The 18808-nt window shown below is 54.0% G+C and overlaps 1 protein-coding gene across 1 annotated transcript in view; it reads left to right on the top strand.

Moving 5' to 3' along the window:
• The first annotated feature begins 8999 nt into the window (after nt 1-8999).
• Nucleotides 9000-18808, top strand: part of LOC148045243 (uncharacterized) — a 44117-nt gene continuing 34308 nt past the window's right edge. The window contains exons 1-5 of the mRNA XM_087715276.1: nt 9000-9060; nt 10940-11039; nt 12304-12421; nt 14271-14394; nt 17947-18020. Of these exons, the coding sequence (XP_087571402.1) occupies nt 9000-9060; nt 10940-11039; nt 12304-12421; nt 14271-14394; nt 17947-18020 (477 nt within the window). The remainder of the gene's footprint in view (nt 9061-10939; nt 11040-12303; nt 12422-14270; nt 14395-17946; nt 18021-18808) is intronic.

Here is an 18808-nt window from a genome sequence, read left to right as displayed (position 1 = left end):
TCTGCCTCTCTGCCTCTCTCTCCATCTCTCTCTTTCTCTTTGTTTCTCTCTCTTTCTCTCTTTCTCTTTGTTTCTCTCTCTCTCTTTCTCTCTCTTTCTCTATTTGTTTCTCTCTCTTTCTCTCTCTCTTTCTCTCTCTCTTTCTCTCTTTGTCTCTCTTTCTCACTCTCTTTCTCTTTCTCTCTTTGTCTCTCTCTTTCTCTCTTTGTCTCTCTTTCTCACTCTCTTTCTCTCTCTCTTTCTCTCTCTCTTTCTCTCTTTGTCTCTCTTTCTCACTCTCTTTCTCTTTCTCTCTTTGTCTCTCTCTTTGGGGACTCATGCTGGATCCCATCCTCAGGGAACCTCTGTCCCTCCCTCCCCTCCCCTCCCTCCCTCTCTCTCTTACTCTCTCTTTCTCTTCTCTCTCTCTCTCTCTCTCTCTGCCTCTCTCTCCATCTCTCTCTTTCCCTTTGTCTCTCTCTCTTTCTCTCTCTCTTTCTCTCTTTGTCTCTCTTTCTCTTTGTTTCTCTCTCTCTCTTTCTCTCTTAGTTTCTCTCTCTCTCTCTCTTTGTTTCTCTCTTTCTCTCTCTCTCTTTGTTTCTCTCTCTCTCTGCCTCTCTCTTTCTCTCTTTGTCTCTCTTTTTCTCTCTCTGTCTCTCTCTCTGTCTGTCTCTCTCTTTCTCTAGAGAAAGAGAGACGCCTAGAGCGCCGCTGGAGGTCCAGTAAATCTGAGTCAGACCGAGCACTATTAAAAGCCTGCGTCGGAGTTTACCTTTTGGCAATCCGGACAGCTAAGAACACCTATATTGCCGCTCTGATTGCGTCCGCTGAGTCGCGCCCAGCCGCCTTGTTTAGGATAACCCGCTCCCTCCTGAATGGGAGGGTTGCGGACAATCCCTTACGAGGTAGAGCGGAGGAGTTTGTCCAATTCCTCGCGGATAAAGTTGCTCGGTTTCGGACAGACCTGGACTCCAATTGCGCAGAGCCAGCCGAGGTACCGGGGGAGGGTCTTGAGCGACATCTTTGGATTGATTTTCAACTTGTTACTCCTGAGGAAGTGGACAAGGCCATGGGAGCAGTGAGTGCCTCCACGTGTGCACTGGACCTGTGCCCCTCCTGACTGGTTGCGAACAGCAAGGAGGTGACACGGGGCTGGATCCAGGCGATAGTGAACGCCTCCCTTCGGGAGGGCTTCTTTCCCCCTCTATTAAAGACAGCGGTGGTGAGACCCCTCCTGAAGAAGCCATCTCTAGATCCAGCCATTTTGAATAACTACCATCCAGTCTCCAACCTTCCCTTCGTGGGGAAGGTTGTTGAGAAAGTGGTGGCCTTTCAGCTCCGACGGTCCTTGGATGAAACCGATTATCTGGATCCCTTTCAGTCCGGATTCAGGCCTGGCTACAGCACGGAAACTGCTTTGGTCGCACCGACCGATGATCTCTGGAGAGCCAGGGACGGAGGTCATGCCTCCGTCCTAGTGCTTCTTGACCTCTCAGCGGCCTTTGATATCATCGACCATGGTATCCTTCTGTGGCGGTTACGGGAGGTGGGGGTGGGAGGCACCGTTCTTTGGTGGTTCTCCTCCTACCTCTCGGACAGGTCGCAGTCAGTGTTGGTTGGGGGGCAGAGGTTGACCCCTAGGCCCCTGAAATACGGGGTGCCGCAGGGTTCGGTCCTGTCCCCCCTCCTGTTTAACAACTTCATGAAGCCGTTGGGCGAGATCATTCGGCGGCACGGGATAAAATACCACCAGTACACGGACGATACCCAGTTGTATCTGTCCGCCCCGTGCCAACTCAGTGAAGCGGTTGACGTGATGTATCAGTGCCTGGAGGCTGTTAGGGTCTGGATGGGGGTAAACAAGCTTGCGCTCAATCCTGACAAGACCGAGTGGCTTGTGTGTTTCCCTCCCAAAAATTGGCTAAGTATTCCATCGCTCAGGCTGGGGGGTGAAATTCTATGCCCCTCAGAGAGGGTTCGCAATTTGGGAGTCCTCCTGGATCCACAGCTGACCTTAGAACATCATTTGTCGGCTGTGACCAGGGGGGCATTTGCCCAGGTTCACCTGGTGCACCAATTGCGTCCCTACCTGAACCGGGAGGCACTCGCAACAGTCACTCGCGCCCTTGTGACCTCAAGACTGGACTACTGCAATGCGCTCTACATGGGGCAGCCCTTGAAGAGCATTCGGAGACTTCAGCTTGTCCAGAATGTAGCCGCGCGAGCGATTGTGGGTGCACCTCGGTACCCCCACGTTACACCTATCCTCCGCGAGCTGCACTGGCTTCCAATCGGTCTCCGGACGCGCTTCAAGGTGCTAGTCGTAACTTATAAAGCCCTTCATGGTATTGGATCTGGGTATTTGAGAGACCGCCTGCTGCCAATTACCTCCCACAGACCCATTAGATCTCACAGGGTCGGCCTCCTCCGGGTGCCATCTACCAGCCAATGCCACCTGGCTATTACCCGGGGGAGGGCCTTCTCTGTGGCTGCTCCGGCCCTTTGGAACGAACTCCCCGCAGAGATTCGGACCCTCACCTCTCTCCAGGCTTTCTGTAAAGCTGGCTGTGCCGGCAGGCCTGGGGTTGATGAGTTCCCCTCTCGAATCGTGTGACTGTTGATTGTCTTTTAAATTCTCTTTGTACCTTGTTTGTTGTATTTCCTTCGTGTTTACCTCCCACCCCCCTTGGGTTTGTTAGCCGCCCTGAGTCCCTCAGGGAATAGGGCGGTATATAAATAAAATAAACCTTCAAACCTTTCTCTCTCTCTCTCTGCCTCTCTCCCTGTCTCTCTCTCTTTCTCTCTTTGTCTCTCTCTCTCTTCCTCTCTCTCCCTCTCCCTCTCTCTCTCTCTGTCTCTGTCTCTCTCTTTCTCTCTCTCTCTTGCCCGAGTACGTGACGCAGGAGACCGAGCCAGACTGGATCCTAAAACATTATCCTGGGACACGAATATTTGCCTTTATTCATCAGGCGTTTTCCTAAGTGGAGGGTCCCCCAGGGCCTCCCTCGGCCCTGCCTTTCCATTGGTGTCACTTAGCAAAGGGATCCCCCCCCTCCACGGATGAATGGTTTTTCCCAGTTAATTTTCAATCTCCTGCCACCTCCAACCGCTGGAGAGGCTAACAGGCAAAACCTCTGGATTCCCACTTTCCCAGACACCCCCAACAGCCTGGAGGGCCCAGTGCTCACTTTCTGGCACACATTTCAACCTTTTAATGCACATTCAGCTGCCTTCTTTCATTCCATCCCATTTCACGAAACCCGACCGTCTTCCTTCAGATGTGAGTCCCTTCCTTCCCCTTCTTCATCTTAGTTCTACAGACTTCCAGCATCTCTGCTTTCCTCCTCTCCTCTTTCATTCCCAAACTCCTTCACCTTCCCAGCCCCAAACTTTCATATCCCAGCCCACCAACCGGAAGGGCCCGGAGACGCCGCCTCCTGCCCCTCCCCAGCCAACTAAGGGAGACGCGCCGGAGGTGGAGACCCTCCCGCTCAGATGTCCCCTCTCCCACGACGGCGGTTTTCCCTGGGGATCTCTGGGTCCGTTCTTTGCATCAAGGGAGCCCCTTCCTCCGATCCTGGGTCTTCCTGGTACCCGAAGGACGATCTTCCTGAATAATCCAGATGAATGTGGGCAGTCCTCGACCTACGGCCACAATTGAGCCCAAAGTGCATGTTGTTAAGTGAGATGTTTTAAGTGAGTTTTGCCCCATTTTACGACCTTTCTTGCCATGGTTGTTAAGCAAACCCCTGCAGTTGATAAATTAGCCACCCGGTTGTTAAGTTGAATCAAGCTTCCCCATTGACATTGATGTCGCCAGAAGGGATCACGTGACCCGGGACACGGCAACCGCCCACAAACAGGCGGAGCTTCTCAATTTTGATCATGTGACTATTGGGATGGAAGGTTGGAAGTGTGAAAACTGATTATAAGTCACTTTTTTTCACTGATGATGTAACTTTGAACAGGCATTAAGTTAATTGCTGTAAGTCAGTGACTATCTGTACTATTTTGACATGTGAGCAATCAACGGTTTCTTCTAAATGTATTTTCTTCATCCAGTCTCCCCCACCCCTCACCCCCCCCCCTGAGCTCAAGGGGACTCTGGGAAGCTCCCAACTCCCACGGCTGCCCCCATAGTCTGGCTGGGCTCCCCCAGGCACCCCGGATCCTGCCGCCAGTGGTTGCTGAAATCTCAGAGGTCCCAGTCAGATGAGCATGCCTCTTCTCCTGCCTTCAGGTGCCTTGGAGAATAGCTTGACTCCCTCTTCTTTGGGGCAGCCCCTGAGATATCGGAACACTGCTGTCATGTCTCCCCTGGTCCTTTTTTTTCATTCAACTAGCCAGGCCCAGTTCCTGCAAAGTTTGAGCCTCCAGCCCCCTCATCCTCTTCGTTGCTCTTCTCCGCACTTTTTTTTAGAGTCTCAACCTCTTTTTTTTTATGGTGGTCACCAAAAGTGCACGCAGTATCCTAAGTGTGACCTCACCAGGCCTTTGCAAAGTGGTATTATCACTTCACCTGTTCTTGACTGTATCGCTCTGCCCAGGATAGCAATGGGGTTTTTGGCAGCTGCTGCACACAGCTGGCCCCTATTTAAGGGATTTTCACTAGGAGTCCCACTCCAGTTGCTGCTATGGGGCCAGGTGTGCTGCAGGTGTGCAAGAGAAAGAAAGGGGCTCTTGACTCTCTAGAGCAGTGGTTCCCAAACTTGGCAACTTTATGACTTGTGGACTTCAATTCCCAGAATTGGCTGGCTGGAGAATTCTGGGAGTTGAAGTCCACAGAAGGCGGTCTTGAGAGACCGCCTTCTGCCGATTACCTCCCTTCGTCCCATCAGATCGCACAGAGTGGGCCTCCTCCAAGTTCCATCCGCCAGTCAGTGCCGACTGGCGACTACGCGGAGGAGAGCCTTCTCAGTAGCAGCTCCGACCCTTTGGAACGAACTCCCCGTGGAGATTCACACCCTCACCACCGTCCAGACCTTCCGCACAGCCCTCAAGATCTGGCTATCCCGTCAGGCCTGGGGATAAGATTCTAATTCGCCCCCACCCGAATGTTGAATGAAAGTTGTGTTTTATTGCTATTATTATTTGTACTCACATATTACTTTACGTTTTGTCTTGCACTCCCTTCCCATGAGTTGTAAGCCGCCCTGAGTCCCCTCAGGGAAAAGGGCGGCTTATAAGTGACAATAAAATACAAATACAAAATACAAATACACAAGTCTTAAAGTTGCCAAGTTTGGGAACCACTGCCCTAGAGGTAAAGTGCTGGAGGTTGGAGCAAGGCCAACTGGAAAGAGGGGAAAGGAAGAAGGAAGGAACTGCAGACCAATCAGGCGGAGACTTGAGAAGATGCTTTTACTTAGGGCAGTGGTTCCCAAACTTAGCAACTTTAAGACTTGTGGACTTCAACTCCCAGAATTCTCCAGCCAGCAGAGCTGGACTTCAGTAAGGCATTTGATAAGGTAGACCATAACCTACTACTAGATAAAAGTAGAAGAATGTGGGTTGGACAGCATCACCACCAGATGGATATGTAACTGGCTGACCAACCGCACTCAACATGTAGTCCTCAATGGAACTGTGTCAAGCATGCAGTGGGGGACCCCAAGGCTCTGTTTTAGGCCCAGGACTCTTCAACATCTTCATCAATGATTTGGATGAGGGAATAAATGGGGAACTCATCAAATTTGCAGATGACACCAAGCTGGCAGGAATAGCCAACACTCCAGAAGACAGGCTTAAGATACAGAAGGATCTTGACAAACCTGAACATTGGGCACTATCTAATAAAATGAAATTCAATGGTGAGGAGAGTAAGGTTCTACATTTAGGCAGGAAAACCGAAATGCACAGGTACAGTTTAGGTGGTACCTTGCTCAATCATAGTAACTGTGAGAGGGATCTTGGAGTCCTAGTGGACAACCATTTAAATAGGAGCCAGCCGTGTGCAGCAGCTGCCAAAAAAGCCAACACAGATCTAGGCTGCATCAACAGAGGGAGAGAATCAAGATCAAGTGAAGGGTTAATCCCACTTTATAAGGCCTTGGCAAGGCCACACTTGGAATACTGCATTCAGTTTTGGTCGCCACGATGTAGAAAAGATGTGGAGACTCTGGAAAGAGTGCAGAGAAGAGCAACAAAGAGGATGAGGGGACTGGAGGATAAAACATACGAAGAACGGTTGCAGGAACTGGGCATGTCTAGTTAAATGAAAAGAAGGACCAGGGGAGACATGATAGCAGCCTTCCAATATCTCAGGGGTTGCCACAAAGAAAAGGGAGTCAAGTTATTCTCCAGGGCACCTGAGGGTAGAACAAGAAGCAATGGGTGGAAACTAATCAAGGAGAGAAGCAACTTAGAACTGAGGAGAAATTTCCTGACAGTGATAACAATTAATCAGTGGAACAGAAGTTGTGAATGCCCCAACACTGGAAGCCTTTAAGAAGATGCTGGATAGCCATTTGTCTGAAACAGTTTAGGGTTTCCTGCCTAGGCAGGGGGTTGGACTAGAAGACCTCCAAGGTCCCTTCCAACTCTGCTATTGTATTGTATTGCATTGAACTCTGCCTGTCCTTCAGTCCTGAGGGGTGGGCACCCAGTGTGGCCCTTGAGTGTCTGAGGGGAGGGGAACCCCTTGCTGTGGGAGCCTCTTTGGGCCACTTTGGGGCTCCTTGGGCCCCCGCAGGGCACAGCTTATCTGCTTCCCGGGAGTTGGAGGAAGGCCAGAGGTTTTGCCAACAGGGCCCTTGCTGGGGGAGGAGGCTGGGGGGCTCCCTTTCCCTCTCCTCTCTAGGCCCAATTGCAATAATTATTGCCTCCCCCCCCACTCCCGGCAGCTGCCTCTGCTTCCCCCCAGAGCTCCTTTTGGCCGAGGGCAGGAGGCCGGCAAGGCTGTGTGGTGGGGCTTCTCCCCCCTGACTCCAGGCAGGATCTCCTGGACAGGCCTTCCCTTTCTCCCCTCCCTCCCAGCTGAATCCTTCGTCAAGCAGAGCCGGAGGGGAGCTGGAGGCCGGGAAATGGGGACAGACTGGATGCCCAGGGGCCCGTCCTCCTCATTGTCCCCCATTTCCCCCCTCCCCGCCTTCCGGGAGCAGAAGAGCAGGGAAGGTGGAGAATGGCCACGGGGCAGCTCTGGCGGTGGCACTGAGGGGCGCAGATGGTTCAGGCCGCAGCTCTTCCCTGGTGCCCTTCCTCCCCAGCAGCGGTTGGCATAAGCCTCCTGGTGTTGCCAGGCCTTCCCATCCCTTGCCCCAAGCTGGCGCACCTCCGAACACGCCAGACCACACGGTTGCCCAGGATGGCGCCCTGGCAGGCCTCTTCCTTAAATGCCCTGGTGCTTTGCGACTCACAGGCTCCATCCCGAGAGTCTTGCGCTCGTCTCTCCAGCAGCCTTGTGACACCCTGGCAGAGTGCCAGGCGCACCCGCTCCCCCCTCCCTCCCCCTGGGTGGCTGCTGCTCCCCTCCTTCCTGGTGGCTCTGCCAAGCTCACCTCGGAGGCCACAGCCTTCCCCTCCCTCCCTCCGTCCCCAGGAGAATTGATGATGCCAGCCTACCTGGAATGACACCAGGCACAGCAGTGCCCTGATCTGCCACCTGATGCCCTCCCAACACCTGCCAATTCCTCCCTGTGTGTGTTTGTGTGTGTGTGAGTGAGAGTGTGTGTGTGTGCACAGCAGGAGGAGGCTGAGGATTAGATTGCTCTGGGTTTAAGCTGATCAGGAAGCCGTGTCACTGACTGGAGGTGCTGGGCAGAAGCACATCTGGAGCCTGGCTCTCTTCCAGCCACCCCTCCCCGCCTCCCCCTCTGGCCTAACTGTGCCCAGGGGTGGGCCGCTGCCTCCCCCAGGCCCCAAAGCAGTCCCACCCCAGGGCAAGAGATGGTCCCTGCCAGAGAAACGTGGCTTTTTAGTCAAGGAAGGGGCTCCCTGGCCTGCTAGATGGCAGCCCTTGCCCTCGGGAGAGGGGGGGTTGCCTCCTGCCCCTCCCCTCCCCTCTTGCTGGACCAGAATTGCTGGGGGGGTGTTCTGGGGCTGATATGTGGGGCCGGAACAGCCCCTCTGGCGGAAGAGGCTCTTCCTCTCACCAGAGATCTCACAGTGGTGGTGGGGGGGGGGGAAGGATCCCATCTATTCAGGAAGGTGGCCTGGCTCCCCCTTCTGGAGCCCCAGCGTAATTGTCGACTGGCGACTACCCGGAGGAGGGCCTTCTCTGTGGCTGCTCCGACCCTCTGGAACGAACTCCCCGTGGAGATTCGCACCCTCACCACCCTCCAGGCCTTCCGCAAAGCCCTTAAAACCTGGCTGTTCCGACAGGCCTGGGGCTAAACAACCGTTGCCCCTATCTCGAATGGTATGATTGTTGCGCTTTTAAATTATGTATTGTTTTGTGTTGGTGTCAAACTGTTTGTATCCCCTTTCCCTTGCTCAACTTGTGAGCCGCCCTGAGTCCCCCTCGGGGGAAAAGGGCGGCATACAAATGAAATAAATGAATGAAATGAAATGAAATCAATTGCAGCCCTGCCCTTGGGCCTCTTTGGGGCCATTCCTGGGGTTTATCTATTTTATATGAAACCCCCGTTTTTCTTTACACACGTGTGCATGGCATTTGTATTACGGAGCTTCCCCCCCCCCCCCCCAGGATAAAAACAGTAGAAAATTTTAAAGGTAAGAGAAACAGAAAAGTCATAGAAAAAGAAGTGAAACCAAGGAAAAGAGGGAGAAAAGGAGGAATAGGAAAGAAATGGCTTCCGTTCTTCCTAAAAGCAGTTATAAATCCATTTATTCTTCCCCCTCCCCTCCAGTCCCTAAGGCTACCCTAAAGCCCCCTTCTTTCTGAGCCTGCCTCTGCCCCTCTTTTTCCGGAGGGAGTGCAGGAGGCTTTTGTGACAGAGATGAGGCTGGAGAACAGCTTGTCTGGGGGGGGGGGTTCTTCCTCCTTCCTCTCCCCCCCTCCCAATGTTTGACACCCACCGCCCCGGAGAGGAACCGTCTTGTGGCCTGGAATAAGGATATTAATGACCTTCTGCTCTCTCCTTCTCTCCCCAGTGAAGAAAGCAAAGCTCCAGGGACCTCCAGGTAGGCACACGATGGCTTTTGGGGGGGGGGTGTTGTGTTTGCTCATGTGGGGCTGAGTTGTTCCCCTGTCTTGGTGATGGTCTTCCGGCATGGGGCTCCCTGCACCTCCAGACAGGTGGAGAGAAGGTGCCGAGACGGAGCCCCCTTTAGGGACCCCCGGAAGTGGGGTGGCCTCCGGTTGGGATGGCCCTTCCAGAAGGCCCCCCCGGGGGGGGAATGGGAGGGACGCGTGGTCTGCTCTGTATTGTTTCCTCCGTGGGACTTTCCCTTTCTGTGGGCCTTTATCGTCACCCGTCAAAACCGCGGTCCACTAAAGCGCGCCCGATTAAAGCGCGTACGTGACGTCATCAGCAGCGCGACAAATACGACCGCGGAGAAAAAAGGGCGCTTTAAAAAGCGCTTTTAAAGCAAGCCGATTCACGTAAAGGTAAGGGTTAGGTTAAGGGTTAGGGTTAGGCTAAGGGTTAGCGTTAGGTTTAGCGTTAGGTTAAGGGTTAGGCTTAGGTTTAGGGTAGGGTTAGGGTTAGGTTTGGGGAGGTTAGGTTTAGATTTACGCGTTAATTTTAAGTTTACCGCTCACAGCGTGCTGTTTTCGTCGCACTGTGATGATGTCACGTACGCGCTTTCGTCGAGTGCGCTTTAGTCTACCGCGGTTTTGTGGTGGAACCGGCCTTTATGCCCCTCCCTCTGAAGGATGCCTGGCAGGAAAGGGGTTTGGCAGATCAAGTGCAGAAGTTAATCCCAGCCCCTGGAAGGCTCCCAGAGACCGAAGGGCCGGGCCTTCTGAAAGCACCTTTCAGGCCTCCCCTTCGGTGGGAGAGTTCCCAGCCGTCCCCTTCTGCCTTCGCCCCTCTCGGCCACAGAAGAGGGTGGGCGTGGGTGCCAACCTCTCGGGAGAACTGCAGCCCGTGGCAGAGAGGGTTGGGCTCGCTTGTCTTCTCAAAACCTGGCTGGGCATTTTGGGAGAAGGTTCCCATGTTAGAGATGTGCCCGGCTGGCTGGGGAATTCTGGGAATTGAAGTCCACCGGTCTTGAAGTAGGACAGGTGGGACATTCCTGGTTTAGATGTTCCATTATCCTGCAGAGCAGCTACCAAAACAGAAGATTTCGAGCTCCCCGTGGAGATTCGAACCCTCACCACCCTCCAGGCCTTCCGCAAAGCCCTTAAAACCTGGCTGTTCCGACAGGCCTGGGGCTAAAGAGCTTTTGCCCCCCCCCCCCCCCCGATTGGTATGGTTGTTGTGTGTTTTTAAATTGTGTATTGTTATGTCTCGTCTTTTTATCCCCTGTCTGTATCCCCTTCCCTGACTTGGATTGTGAGCCGCCCTGAGTCCCCTCCGGGGAAAAGGGTGGCATATAAGTGCAATAAATTCAATTCAGTTTAGTTTTTTTTAGTTTTATTAAACATTTATAGGCCGCCCTTTTCCCTGAGGGGACTCAGGGCGGCTTACAATAATAGGGGAGGGGAGTGCAGGACAGAAACACAAAAGAAAATGTAACAAATAATTGGCAGTAAAAACACAACATTCATTCAACATTCGGGAGGGGCGAAAGTAAAGTCTTATCCCCAGGCCTGACGGGATAGCCAGATCTTGAGGGCTGTGCGGAAGGCCTGGACGGTGGTGATTCAATTCAATTCAAGATTGGAGGCTGGGTTAAATTTATCCAGTTCTGTTGGATCTGGTGGCTGTCTCTTCTTGGGGCTTCCTCGGCCTTCCTTCATTTGGGCCGGAATTCAAATGGGAAAGCTACAATTTTAACCAGCGTTGTTCTGGGGCCACTTGTCAAATTCTCGGGGTGGGAGGAAGTTTTCTGTTTTCTGTTGGCAAAGAGTTACCAACATTTGTCTCATGGAAAAAAATAATATCCTTCTGTCCAGATAAATTCAACACTTACGTGACGCTGAAGGTGCAGAATGTCAAGAGCACCACAGTTGCCGTCCGTGGGGCCCAGCCGTCTTGGGAGCAGGACTTCCTCTTGTAAGTGGAGCCCACAGGGTCCGCCCAAAGCCCCCCCCCCCAGGCCTTTCCTGGCTGTGGATCCCTTTGGGTAGATTCCTGGTGATCCCGCACCAAGAAACCTGGATCTGGACTTTCTCCCACCAGCAGGCTAGGGAAACCTCGTGTCCGGATCCGAATCCATTGCATTTTATAAAATCCCGAGTTAATGGGATTAACTGAGTTGCAGCTGAATTCTGTCGGAGCGAATAAGGGGAGGGGCTCTAAAACGGCCTTAAATCAGGGGTGTCCAAACTTGGGAACTTTTAAGACTTGTGGACTTCAACTCCCAGAATTCCCCAGCCAGTATGGGAGCCGAATTCCGGGAGCTGAAGTCCACAAGTCTTAAAAGTTCCCAAGTTTGGACGGTTCCACCACAAAACCGCGTTCGAATAAAGCGCGCTCGACGAAACCGCGTAGCTGACGTCATCACAGCGCGACAACAGCACGGAGAAAAAAGCACGCTGTAAACGCTAAAGCTAAAATTAACCCCTAAACCTAAACCTAACCCCCCTAAACCTAAGCCTAACCCTAACCCTTAACCTAACCCTTAACCTAACCCTAACCCTTAACCTAACCCTTAACCTAACCCTAAAGCTAACCCTAAAGCTAACCCTTACCTTAAGTTGAATCGGCTTGCTTTCAAAGCGCTATTTAAAGCACCCTTTTTTCTCTGCGCTCGCTGTTGTCGCCCTGCTGATGACGTCAGCGACGCGGTTTAATCGGGCGCGGCTTAGTCGAGCGCAGTTTTGTCCTGCCACGGTTTGGACGTCCTTAAATTGATGTGAATGTTGAGCTCCAGAGGCCAAAGAAAGCGCTTTTTCCTTCTCTAAAAACTCCACCTGGACTTTTCTCTGGAGGACGGTTGTCCCCACACTGGCTAAAGGCCGGCAGAGCCCCTGATCTAAGGCTCCATTGCCTCTTCTTCCTCCTCCTCCTCCTCTTCATCAGCCCTGCCTAGGAAGCCTTGGATTTCTGGGTCCAGAGCGCCCTCTAGTGGCCAAGGAGTGCCATTGCAGGGCCGGCTACTCCCCTGCATTGGGCCCAGCTGGGGTTTTCCAAAGAGGCTGGACAGGAGTTGACCTCTGCCTGCAAGGGGGGGGGCTGGTCCAAAGGGGAATTGGGGGGGGGGAGCCTTTGGCAGGAAGACTCCCGGGTGAGGAGCTCATGCCCCCCCCCCCGGTCCCCCTGGGTTGCTGACATCTCTATTCTCTCTCCCCCCCCTGCCCCCCTTCGGCCTCTGCAGCGAGATCAGCCGCCTGGACCTGGGCCTGATTGTGGAAGTGTGGAACAAAGGGCTGATCTGGGACACCATGGTGGGCACGGCCTGGATCGCCCTGGAGAGCGTCCGGCAGTCGGATGAGGTCAGTCGCCCTCCCAGCCCTGCTGCTTTGCCCCAGTCTCCTCTCCTGGGTGACCTCGTGGGACCTTCCCCTCTTCGGCAGGGGGTCTCCAACAGACGGCCCTTTGGCTCAGCATCCTTTCCCCCATCCCTCCCCCTCCCCATGAGCCTGGTTGCGCCTCCCTCCCCCGCCCTCCCCTGCACACCTCCCTCGGACCCCTGCAGACCCTCTTCAACCCTGGACTCCCCCTTGTGCCCCCCCTGCACCCCCTCTTCAACCCTGGCCTCTCCCTTGTGCCCCCCCTGCACCCCCCTGCACCCCCTCTTCAACCCTGGCCTCCCCCTTGTGCACCCCCTCTTCAACCCTGGCCTCTCCCTTGTGCCCCCCTGCACCCCCTTGCCATGCCTCCCTTGCTCCCTTGCGCAGCCTCACCAGCACCTCCCATGCACCCCCACCCATCCCCCCCACACCACATCTTACCCCTAACCCCTTCACCCGCTCCCCCTAAGCCTCCCCCTGCCTCTTTTGCATTTGGCACAAGCCCCCCAGGGCTCCCACGGGCCTCACGCATCGCCCTCCCCAGCCTTGTTCCCTTGAACAATTGCCTCGCTTAGCAACAGAAATTCTGCTGCCAATTGTGGTCATAAGTTGAAGACCCCCCGCATTTCCCAATGCTTGTCCTCCGAGATGTAGACCCTCCCTCTGCCGTAGGTGCCCAGGCCCGGCTTCTGGGGGCAACCTCCTTGCCACTGACGTATTCCGGCCCCCCACCCCTCCTGCGCCTCCTTTGCTTCTGGGCTCTACTTGGTCGAGATCGAGGCGTTGAAATACAGGGGGTCCTCGGCTTACGACCACAACTGAACTGTTGCTAGTGAGAGTTTCGTTAAGTGAGTGTTGCCTCATTCTGCGACCTTTCTCGACGCCGTTATTAAGCGAATCACCGCAATTAGTCACACGGCCGTTAAATGAATCTGGCTTCCCCATTGACTTTGCTCATGAGAAGGTTGCTAAAAGGGATCATGTGACCTTGGGACACAGCAACGGTCATAAGTATGAGTCAGTGGCCAAGGGGCTGAGTTTGGATCACCCAACCAGGGGGAGACGCTGCAAGGGCTGCGAAGGGGGGAAACGGCCGTGAATCGTTTTTTTCAGTGCCGTTGTAACTTTGAACAGTCACTGACTGAAACGCCCCCCCCCCTCCTTCCTCCCCTCCCTCCCGGCGGCTCCTGGCTTGCGTCCTGTGAGATGCCCGCGGGGGTGGTGGTGTTGCCCTCCCTTCTCCTTTGGAGCCAAGAGGAGCGCCCAGGGGAGAGGGGAGCTGGTGGGGGGGCGCCCCTTTCTCAACCCTTTTCAATGGGGGCTGATCCCAAGGGGGCTTTTTGCAAAAGGCGACCGGACTTCCTTGCTTTTCATCTCCTTTGAAAACCTCTCGCTTCTCATATCCAAGAAGCTTCTTCGGTTCTAACTGGCTGGTGGAGAATGGAAGCAGCCGGTTCAGTTTTTCAGCCTGTTAGGAATTTAAGAAGCTTTTTGGAGGAAAAGTGGAACATTTTCAAAGGAAAAAAAACCCACGAAAGTCCAGTTGCTTTATGGGGAAAAAAACCCCTTTGGGACAACCACGACTGAGTCGCAGACTTTGGTGGTGGTCAAGAGATTCAAAGTGGCCGGAGGGAATTGGCTTCCATGGTCTGGGGAAGACGCCTGGGGGCCGCTTTGGAGTGGGCAGGACATCCGGACAGCAGCTGGCAGGTCCGGCCAGGCCGAGGGGCTTCGCTGACCCCCTCTGTTCCCTTCCGGGCCTTTGGCTGGCCTTGGGCCCCCGGAGTCTGCTGAAGGCGTCTCTCTCACGCTGGCCTTTTCCTCACTCCAGGAAGGCCCCGGGGAGTGGTCCACCCTGGAGGCCGAGGTCCTGATGAACGGCCAGGAGGTCTGTGGCACCAAGAACCCCACCCCACACAGGATTTTGCTGGACACGAGATTCGAGCTGCCCTTTGGTGAGTCTGGCTGAGCTTTTCTTCCCGGGGGGCATGGGGGGCATTTAGTGGCCGGATCCTTTCTGGGACTCGGTTCCAGTGAAAGAGCCATGAAGGGCAGCCCCCCCCCCCCAGGGCCTTTCTTCGGCTACAAGGTGGACCAGGTGACCACAAGGAATATAAATCCTTCCACTCCCCACCAGTCGGAACTGAAGAAGCTTCTGGGATGAGAAGCAAAACCTCTTCAAAGTAAATATGTCTTTGGGAAAATTACAGAATAAGACATTGAGTCATAATCAATCAATCTCTCTCTCTCTCTCTCTCTCTCTCTCTCTCTCTCTCTCTCTCTCTCTCTCTCTCTCTCTCTCTCTCTCTCTCTCTCTCTCTCTCTCTCTCTCACACACACACACACACACACACACACACACACACACACACACAGACACGATTTTAGGAGATCCACTTTCAGCAAGTTTAGCCAGATGGGTAGAAATCCTTCAGGTGAAGGATAGATAGATAACTTCTCAAGAATAAGACCCTGGAAATCCCCCCCCCCTGTGGGAAGAAAGTGGGGAAGGGGGGGGGGGGCTTAAGAAATCTGTGTGAAACATGCCCAGGAATTGAAGAGGGTAGAATTAAATAAGGAGGAGCATCAGCAAATTGGAAATCTTTGTAGGAAGGAGGCGCGAGAGGCTGAGGCACAACTGGAGCAGATGTTCACGAGGGAAGATGCAAGGAAGGGGGGGGAAAGGTTTTTTTTGGCTGAATCAGTAGTCCGAGGCAGAAAAAGGTGTATCTTGTTTTAATATTTGTATTGTGCATAGGTTTTGTAATATTTTATCTTTTAATGTTAGCCACACAGAGTTACCATGTGGTAAGATGGGCGGTTAATTAACGGAAGGGAGGGAGGGAGGGAAGGAAGGAAGGAAGGAAGGGGAGGGAGGGAAGGAGGAGGAAACGAGAGATTTAGGAGTCCCTGGAGGGCATGAAGGAGTTGAAGTCTCCAGCCAGACCAGTTGTCCAGGAGTCTCGAAGGAGCTCATGGGGGGGCCATGTCAGAGTCCTGTTCACACACACACACACACCGTGTTCGTGGAGCGCCTGAGGTTTGCAAGGTCCCGTCCTCCCCCCCCCCCCCCGCCCCCCGTTTTTACTGTCAGCAGTGAGGAGCCGGGCAAAACGTCTGAATGGCTCATGAAGCCATTGATGTGGGAGGATCCGGACCAGGAGCCAGCCCGGGGTGAGCCAAGCTGACCTCCTGCTCTAGCTGGCCACAAGAAGGTGGAAGGCGGCCCGGATCCTGACCTGACATTAATTGTTTTTTTTTTTTAAACACACCTTGTACCTTCTGGGTTCGTTGGGCCCAGCGGAGGCTTCGTGACTGCTGTTGAGCATCTCCGAGGGGCGTTTCGTCCAGGGTGGGCAGAGTCCCGGGGTTTCAATCACCGGAGGGCTGATTTGGGTGGGACCGTCGTGCCAATTTGCCCACAGGAAAATGCGAAGTACCCGTGGTTTGCCCATGAGGCCAATGTTGAGAAAAGACACGGACACGAGTTTTCTCGGGATGGAGCGACCCAGATTGGAGTCTAGGACCCCCTTTTATTGAGATAGGACAAAGGCAGGAGGAGCAATCAGCATGTGATTTAAGACAGCCTGTCTAACTACAATTGCTAATCTACTGCTCAGGGAAGTTCTGTCTATATATGGTCAAATCCTGGGCGTCGTTGGGTAAGGCACCTCTAGAGTGAACTATCAGGATGTTATGTTATGGACTATCAGGATGTTATGTTATGAACTATCAGGATGTTATGGAGTTTGTTTTTTCCTGTGTGGTTCAGCGTGGCTGCGCATGCCCGGTTATGCACTGGGCCATGGGTGACCGCCACACCTACACAAGCAGTTATATGACAACAGGAAGAGCCGAAGTTCAACAGTGGAACGGACTCTCCCTCACTGGACATGCTAAAACGAAGGGCGGGTGGCCACTTGCTAGGATGCTGCAGCCACGGAGTCCTTCGCCAGGCAGGGGTTAGGCTAGATGATCTCCAAGGTCCTTTCCAGTCTGTGCGCTGCCAACGTTTTGCTTGGAAACTCTTCTGCTGCGTAGGGGGGGAGCGGTTGGCATGAAGGAAGAGGCCTCTGAATCTGGGCTTCCTCGGGCCTAGAGGCCTCTGCTTCGCCTCGCAGTTTCTATTTCCGTTCTCGAGCCCCGTAAAAAGGGCAGAGTCGCCAATTTTGGAGTTCCACATTCACGGCATCCACCCCAGCGTCCCTGCTGAAAATGCGGTCAGGAAAATAATTGCAGGTGCCGCTTCTGTCTGGAGGGAGCTCCTGGCCAGCCCTCATCCTGCCCGGGTCTCTGCCTGGGGGGGGGGGGGGGGGGCTTTCGTTCCTTCCCTTCCTCGGCCCAGTTTGGGAAGCGGAAGAGGGAGTCGGGCTGGGGGTTCCCGGAGAAGGGAAGCGGCTGTCCGTTGGGCATCTGTACGTGTGTGTGTGTGAGAGAGGGAGGGAGAGGGAGGGGGGGCAAGAGAGAAAGATGTCTACGCTGCTTATCTATTTACATCCGTGGCTTTCTCAAAATACGGTTCCCAAGGAAACCCAGAGACTTTGACTTAAAATGTAGAAATCCAGCAGGCGGCCCCAGTTTCCCTTCCGTGGGCCAGAGGGACCCTGAAGGCAAAAATCCCAGCCAGAGACAGCCCCCCCCCCTTCATCGCAAAAGGAGAAGGGGGGGCAGCCCCAGAAGCCCCCAAATGCGGCCCTCTTCAAAGCGCCTGATTAAAAGCCCATGGAGATGCTGGCCATGAGGAAGGGGACCTCGGGGGGGGGGGGCTGGGTGGGTTCAGCACAGGGGTGGGTTTCTCGCCCCGTTCCAACCGGTTCGGTTGGAACGGGGCCGGCGGCGTCCTCGTGCACGCGCGCGGTGCACGCATGCGTACTAGCGTCTGCGCGACGCTCCAGCTGCTTCTGGAGGATCGTGCAGGCGTTGTATGCGTCCTGCACATGCGTGGAAGCGCAGAATTTGTCAAAACTGGGTAAGGACCGCGGGCGGGCAGGCGTGCCCTTCGCTGTTCCCGGAAGTTAGTTACTTCCGGGTTCGCTGACCAACCGGTTCGCAGGGACCGCCGCGAACCGGTTGAAACCCACCCCTAGTTCAGCAGGAGCGTCTCTGGGGCCAGAAAAGCATCAGTGGAGATGAAATGAGGGGGGCTTCTCTGCCACGGAAGCCCCTCGAGACTGACCTCAGCCCCCCCTCTCCCCCACGACCAGCCTCCCACCGTCCGTCCATCCTAGGGGGATGAGCACCAGGCCTCAGGGACGCGGCACGGAAGTCCGAGAACGGGCCTTCGCCCTTGACCCAGATGCCCAGGCTCTTCAGATGTGGGTTTGGGGGGGGGAGGGAGGGGCTGGGGGGGCTGACCATTTGCGCCCTGCATTCAAGGGTGGCGCCTCTTTGGTTGATTGTCATTGCACGTGGTGCAGCGAAATTGAATGCCCTCTTCAGGGCACCTTACAATGATTAAAAACAGAAGATCCTTCTTTACGTGCCATATAATTTTTGCTCCTCTGCAGACATTCCTGAGGACGAAGCCAAATACTGGACCAAGAAGCTCAAGCAGATGAACTCGCTGGAGGAGGAGGAAGAGGTGGGTCTCTTGCTCAGCCCCCCGAAGGTCCTCTTGTACTGGGGCACATCCGGATCCTCAACTGCAGAGCCAGCCTCCTGTAAGGGGACTCGCTCCCTGTGCCAGGGCTGGGCTCCCTCCTGCAGCGTCTCTGCAGTGGCACGGTGGGCAAAGCGCAGCGTGGCAGGACAAACTCCGCATTCCCATTGCCAGCAGTTCCATCCTGACCAGCTGACCAGGTTGACTCAGCCTTCCCTCCTTCCGAGGTGGGTAAAAGGAGGACCCAGACGGTTGGGGGCAACAGGCTGACTCTCGAAACCACCCAGAGGACTTTATAGAGTCTTAATAGCAATAGCAATAGCAGTTAGACTTATATACCGCTTCATAGGGCTTTCAGCCGTCTCTAAGCGGTTTACAGAGTCAGCATATCGCCCCCAACAACAATCCGGGTCCTCATTTTACCCACCTCGGAAGGATGGAAGGCTGAGTCAACCCTGAGCCTGGTGAGATTAGAACAGCCGAACTGCAGAATTGCAGTCAGCTGAAGTAGCCTGCAATGCTGCATTTAACCACTGTGCCACCTCGGATAGATAGATAGATGATAGATAGATAGATAGATAGATAGATAGATAGATAGATAGATAGATAGATAGATAGATAGATAGATAGATAGAGATATAGATAGATAGATAGATAGATAGATAGATAGATAGATAGATAGATAGAGATAGATAGATAGAGATAGATAGATAGATAGATAGATAGATAGATAGATAGATAGATAGATAGATAGAGATAGATATAGATAG

The sequence above is a fragment of the Thamnophis sirtalis genome, unplaced genomic scaffold (assembly GCF_051295495.1).
Source record: "Thamnophis sirtalis isolate CommonGarterSnake01/CBP01778 unplaced genomic scaffold, rThaSir2_p1.2 scaffold_5, whole genome shotgun sequence".
Taxonomy (NCBI): domain Eukaryota; kingdom Metazoa; phylum Chordata; class Lepidosauria; order Squamata; family Natricidae; genus Thamnophis; species Thamnophis sirtalis.
The sequence above is the reverse complement of the archived record's forward strand: the minus strand, read 5'-3'. Positions and strand labels throughout refer to the sequence as shown.